At 37.2% G+C, this 6,499-nt stretch overlaps 1 protein-coding gene across 1 annotated transcript; it reads left to right on the top strand.

The window, feature by feature from the left end:
- The first annotated feature begins 3,596 nt into the window (after positions 1 to 3,596).
- LOC149561264 (cytochrome P450 716B1-like) lies at positions 3,597 to 6,292 on the top strand. Its single transcript, XM_089825047.1, has 3 exons — positions 3,597 to 4,834; positions 4,930 to 5,114; positions 5,203 to 6,292. The coding sequence occupies exons 1-3, from the start codon at positions 3,682 to 3,684 to the stop codon at positions 5,494 to 5,496; spliced, it is 1,632 nt and encodes a 543-aa protein (XP_089681173.1). The 5' UTR covers positions 3,597 to 3,681; the 3' UTR covers positions 5,497 to 6,292.
- Positions 6,293 to 6,499: the final 207 nt, after the last annotated feature.

Here is a 6,499-nt window from a genome sequence, read left to right on the forward strand (position 1 = left end):
TTGCAAGCATTACAACTAGCGATGGTCATTTGCAGATGGAAAGGGTCTATCAACATGCGTTGAGTTGGGAGATTTTTTTGATTTTTGGGAAACACTGTGTTTTTATGATGGCTATGCAATGCATTTTCATTTTCTTCCTTGTGGATTTTCATTTTATATTTAGCAACTTCAAAAATTGGTGCAATGATATGTCATTAGAAGAGTTAGTGGTGGACATGGGAGATGACATGGGCACTAGTGACCTTATTGAACTAGTGGGTATAGAGGAGTGTATCACTAGTAGTAAGGAAGTGATGGTCTACTTGTAGGACAGAGGCCTTTTACCTTATATGGAGGGCATGGTTAAACACAATGTAGTCATCTCGATGTAGACCATTCAAACTTGGAAGGACAAAAAAGTTACTATTAAATACATGAGTTTTGAAATTTTTGAAGAAACCATTGTGAGGGTAAGGGATTTTTTGCTAGATGGGAAGAAATGGTGGGGGCAAGAAAAGATCAATGAAGAGGCTAGCTTTCAAAATTTCCTCAAATTCAAGGAAGAACCGAAGAGGTTACGTGGTTGGTTTGCACGAGATATTGCCACTAAGCCTTAGGATGTCATATGCTATGTGATCATCATATATATTACCTTTGAGGACCATTGTTAGGTACTATACTATAATCATTTCCCTATCCTAAATCATTTCAAAGATTTGGACAATATCTCCTTTCCGTTTATGTTACTATACTCATTGGAGGATAGTATTTTTAAGGCTAGAAATAAACACGAGGGGAAACCCTTCTACCTTATCCACCAGGGCCTCATGAATAAACTTTTCATCTAGCACCTAGCTCAGAACCCCCACTCCTAGTTAACCCTTGGCCTCTATCACCCCTCGGGTCTCCTTAGACCCTAGCCCTAGCTCTATTCATAAGAGGTCCAAGAAATCCCATGCTATTGAGGTCAAAATTAGCCCTGATGCCAAAGTTAGCATTATTGAGTTTGACTCAGATACTAGGAAGGGCAAGTAGTGTGCTAGGAGAGCTAGCAAGGACCTCTAGATGAAGAAATTCAAGACACACACCCCCTCCCCCCCACCCCTGGCCTCCCCCAAAGTATGATTCCAACTCTAACTCTGCTGATAGTGAGGATAGACCTGCTAAAAAGAAACATCTTCACTAGGACATTAAACCTACCCCTAGCTCTATCAACCCTTCCCATGTCTCTGATACCTTGAAAGCTACCCTTGCTCATATTGGGGGGAGAAGACATCACCTTTCCTACAAAGGAAACCCCCAAGGGCAATGGGAAGAAAAGTAAACATAACCACACTAACGTGTAGATGGAGAGGCTTGAGAAGGCCATAAGGGACCTCATGGATAACCATACCTCTATCTGCCATAGATTTAAAACCTTGGTGGAGTTCTCCACCAAGGTTATGCACTTCACAACCATAACCCTCTTCTTCCTAAAAGCTAACAAAGAGGAGAAGGACCTAAGAAAGATAACTAAGACAACCCATTCCATCTATGGGCTCCTTGCAAAGGGCTCGCTAAAAGCTATCTTGAACTGACTGGTGAAAGTGGAGGAGGATGCAGTTAAGGAAGCACCTAAGGAGTAGAAGAATGGTAACTAGGAGAAGGAAGAGGACATCTAGCTTGGGATCTAGTGCTTTTTTTAATGTTTATGTCTATGAACTTTACACCCCACGAGGTTTTTTTGGACTATGTCATTTACTTTGACCAATTATTTCGACCAATAGCAGTGATGTTTTTAAATGTTTCTAGTTTGTTGTTTATTATACAATTTCTTATGCATAGTAGTTTAAGGTTGTGGTTAAAGACAATTCAACTTTGAACATTTTATGGTTTTTGATGTTTAAAGTTTGTATCAGTTAGATAACTAGGAGGTAACCTCACCTTTTTGTTCTCCAAGGTCAGCCCCCCATTTCTTTTGGCTACTATCAACTAGCTCAAAACAATTTATATTCTATAAGGTCTATACAAATACAACTAAGTCCCATTCCTCTCCACTAGAAGTGTGAGTGTAAAATTGGTATGAGATTTAATTAGGCCACCACTTGCAACAAAGAAATTGTGGCTACATGGCTTTTTTCCAATGGGTATGAGGTTGTTGTTGGGCTAATCATTGAAACAACAGAGTTGATATCTCCTCAATCAAGTCTAGTAGAAATTGTGTTGCTCAAATGCGAGTAGGACTATAGTTTTCTAAGAGCATAATTGGTGGTCTTCTTATCTAAATTTTTAGTGATATCAAAGGATAAACATAATATTTCTACACATTTTCTTTCAAACACGGATAGGCATGTTGATTACATGAGAGGAAGCTTTTTGGGCATGGACCACATGGCTAAGCTTGTTATGAAAATAGCATGGTAATCAAGCCAACATGGCTTTACAAAAGGTTTTAGGCTGGCAAGGCTTTACAAAAAGTTATAGAAGTCTTTTAGACAACTATGGGAGGTTGTAGCAAATGTGACAAATGTCTAGAGGTTTTTATTTAATTTTTAATAATTCAAGAACATTCTAGAGATTTATTTTTCTCTTTTTTTGTCAAAAAATAAATTTTACCATTGGTATTAGCCAATCCAAAATTAGAAATTGTTGTTTGAAAATAAAGTTAAAAATAAAACTTTAGAAACTACAAGGTTTTATTTAAAAATTTATCATCACCACCATGAAAACATTAGTTTGGTGCCTATAAATAGGTGGGGACTAATAATAAATAAGTTGGAACTAATAAGTTAACAAAATATTTTGAATGCAATATATAGAACTCTTTGTCTGATTAAAAAACAAATATTAATTTTTTAATATATGCTTATATATATATATATATATATGAAAAAGAAAGATATAATTACTAAATTTTAAAAATCAAATCACATCAGGAAACTTCATTCTAAAACTTTAAATAATTTATTATGATTGATCAAATAATAAGAAATAAAATATAATGAGTAGAGGGACTAACAAAAATATTAGTGTATTGGTTATGGAGATTCATATTTAGATAAGTGTATGCTTGATTACTACAGGGGCCGCTTTGGATTCTAGCATCAAGGTAGATATGATTGAATATGTCCCTGCTAATCAGTATTTCCCACTGCATCTTATACTACTAGAAATGGGCAAAATGTAAGAGGAGTCCAGGTTTGACATGGATGTGAAGTTATTTCCTCACGTTGGCTTCCCATGGAGGAAAAGATATTTATGATTACATTCATTGTATTCAACTTTAATTATTTATGATTACATTCATTTTATTTAACTTTAATTCAAAAAGCACTGCCAAAGATAGTTTTGATCACATTCGTTGTATTCAACTTTAATTCAAAAAGCACTCCCGCCGACTTCTACGACTGTAGTTTTAGTTTATATGAAAAAATAGGGTTTAGATATTATTTGTATAACTTTAATTCAAAAAGCACGGCCAAAGATAGTTTTGATCACATTCATTGTATTCGACTTTAATTCAAAAAGCACTGCCGCCGACTTCTACAACTGTATTTTTAGTTTATATGAAAAAGTAGGGTTTAGATATTATTTGTAATTAATAATTGAATTTTAATGTTTAAAAATGCAGTGCAGGAACCCACCTTCTTGTGTCCTTGCAGCATTGTTAGACCGTATTCCATGGCAGCCGCAAATACAGTCGGTATCACGTAGATTTTAAATATGATTATATTCATAACTCACGGTATAAAATATCGTATCATGTTCACTTATTTTTTCATTAAGGCATTCGAACCCTTGTCTTTGTGTTCATCTAAACATTCAGCCATGGCGTTGTGGGAGATTTTTATTGTTACTGCGGCATCTGCGTGCGCTGTTTTTTATGTTGCATACGACGGCAGCTGGATTTCTATGGGATTAGCTTTCATTTCCTGTATTGTGGCTGCAATTGCATCAGCATCTGCTATATTTTATTGTCCTATTGTCTGGGCAGCTTTAAGATTGAGAACTAAAGGCAATATGCCTCCGCTTCCACCAGGTGGCATTGGAATCCCTTACTGGGGAGAATCACTCGATTATCTGAACTCATGGAATGATAAGCTCAACCCAGACATCTGGTATGGCACGCGAAAGGCTAAGCACGGTGAAATTTTTAAGACCCATATTCTGGGCAGCCCCACAGTAGTCGTGTTGGGCTCACAGGCAAACAAGTTCGTTCTTACCAATGAAAACAGGCTGTTCAGGAACAGCTGGCCCAAATCCTTGAATGCTCTTATTGGGAAGCACGCTTTAATTAATTCACAGGATGCAGATCACAAAAGGATGAAGCGGATAACACATTCTGTTCTGGGGATGGAAACCCTAAAGAAATCAGTCGCCAGGTTTGAAAGGCTTGTACTGCACCATCTCGACTCTGACTGGCGTTCTGGCCAAATTGTGCTCGCCCACGACAAGGTGAAAGAAATGTTGCTGTCGGTGGCTGCTGATTATTTTTTGGGTTTAAAGGCTGGGGAGGAGCTGGAGACCTTTAGACGCAATTTTCATGATTTCAGCTCCGGGCTTCTTTCTCAGCCTCTCGATCTTCCCTTTACGGCTTTTGCCAAGGCCAAGAAAGCGCGCGCCGCCATGATTTCTCAGTTCCTTTCGCTGATCCAGCTCTGTAGAAAGTCATCAAGGGAAGAAGTGGAGGACAACTTTATTAGTATGGTATTAAGGACGCAGAAGGAAGGGAGTGGCGTTAGTCTTAGCGACGAGGAGATTGCAGACAACTTGATGGGTATTTTCACTGGCGGTTATGATACCACTGCCTCCGCTTTGGCCACCATTCTTAAGCACCTCTCCCTCTCACCACACGTCTTACAAGAACTTCGTAAAGGTACCATTTTTCTCACATTCTACAAGGATAAGATGATATGGCTTTTATTTTAGTTGTTTGTTCTACATATAAATAGTGATGTTGTGACATTTCAGATTGCGAAAAGGTTAAAGATAGGGTGGGAGAAAAGTGCCTCACTTGGAATGAGATTAAATGTATGGATTACTTGCATAATGTCATAGCTGAAGGACTACGCATCATGGCCCCTATTAATGGAGTATTTAAGCAGGCAAAAGAAGATGTTGTATATGGAGGCTTTACAATTCCCAAGGGATGGAAGGTAAATATCTGAACATTTTATATACTTTTTAAAAAGATGTATTTGTTATAATCTTTCTTATTCGAATGTGGCAATATATCAATCGCAGGTCCATTTGTCTATGAGACAAACAAATAACAAAGAGGAATACTTTAAAAGTCCAGAGATATTTGATCCAGATCGCTTCCACCAGAAACATGAACAATTTTCTTATATTCCTTTTGGGCAAGGTAATCGGATGTGCCCTGGAAATGAATTTGCAGAGATAGAGATGAAAGTGTTTCTCTATCATTTAGTGTTGAGATGTGATTTGAAATTGATGGAGATAGATGAACCTATAAACATGTACTTCATGCCTCATCCCTCGCACGGATTACCCATATTGCTTCAGCCAGTTGCTTAAGAAGATTCATGTTTATAACATGACAATAAATGATGTAGCTACTCTGTAATCTGCATATAAGAAGTGCATACTTCGTAGATTTTATTATAACATTTGATTTAAGTTTTCCATCTGCGAGATTTCACTCATCTTCACCACCTCCAGTGGTTCTCGCCCACCGTTGGCCCTCTGCTGGTGCTGTTATTTCTGCTCCGAATAAAATTACTTCAAGGTAGCAGTTCTATCTCTTCTAAATTGTTTGGCGCCTCTTCCTGGCTAGTGAAGGAAAATAAAAGATAGCTGATGATTGGGCTCTTCTGGACCTCAATCCCAACCCTACCGATCTATAGGAAAAGAAAGATGATCTTGATATACCTTCATCTACTAGTACTAAATTAGTAATTTAGTTTTTCAGATTCTGAGCTTTGCTCATGTTTTCAATTGTCTTCATGTTTTGGGAGGGGGGCAGGGGATTTGGTTGTTAAGAACACTTTTTTTAAACTTAATAGGCTTTTAATATTGATTTCATATATTTGATCTTTTTAACCACCGCCTAAATAATTTTGAGTGATGATAAGTTGTTAAAAATAATGTTTATTATAGTAGCTGGGCATTTAATGCACAGTCCAGAACTTTCTACTTGCTTCTTGGAGCCTCTCTCTTTGTGCAAAATTTGAATTTAAAATTATGTAGAAATCTCTAGAGTGCTTCCTTTCTTGAAGCTTCTCAAGAACCCTCTAGAAATATGTATGAGCTCTATAAACAGAGCATTCCTCTCAGCTGTAATAACATGAAGAAACTTTATAGCTCTTTGATATATTTGAGTTTTGCTGCTCTGTTTTTTATTCTTTGTGCTGCTGTTTTAATTCATCATGGTATCAGAGCACTTTCAGTTCTTTGGGCTGTGAATATATGATGCTTTTGGAATGAATATATGTGTTTTCCTTGTGTGAATCTTTACATTTGCAGGCTGTAACTAAGGAGTGAACAGCAGTTTGGTTTGGGACAAAAAACTACATCAAAA

The sequence above is a fragment of the Cupressus sempervirens genome, chromosome 4 (genome assembly GCF_028749045.1).
Source record: "Cupressus sempervirens isolate cs-2001-9-10 chromosome 4, ASM2874904v1, whole genome shotgun sequence".
Taxonomy (NCBI): Eukaryota; Viridiplantae; Streptophyta; class Pinopsida; order Cupressales; family Cupressaceae; genus Cupressus; species Cupressus sempervirens.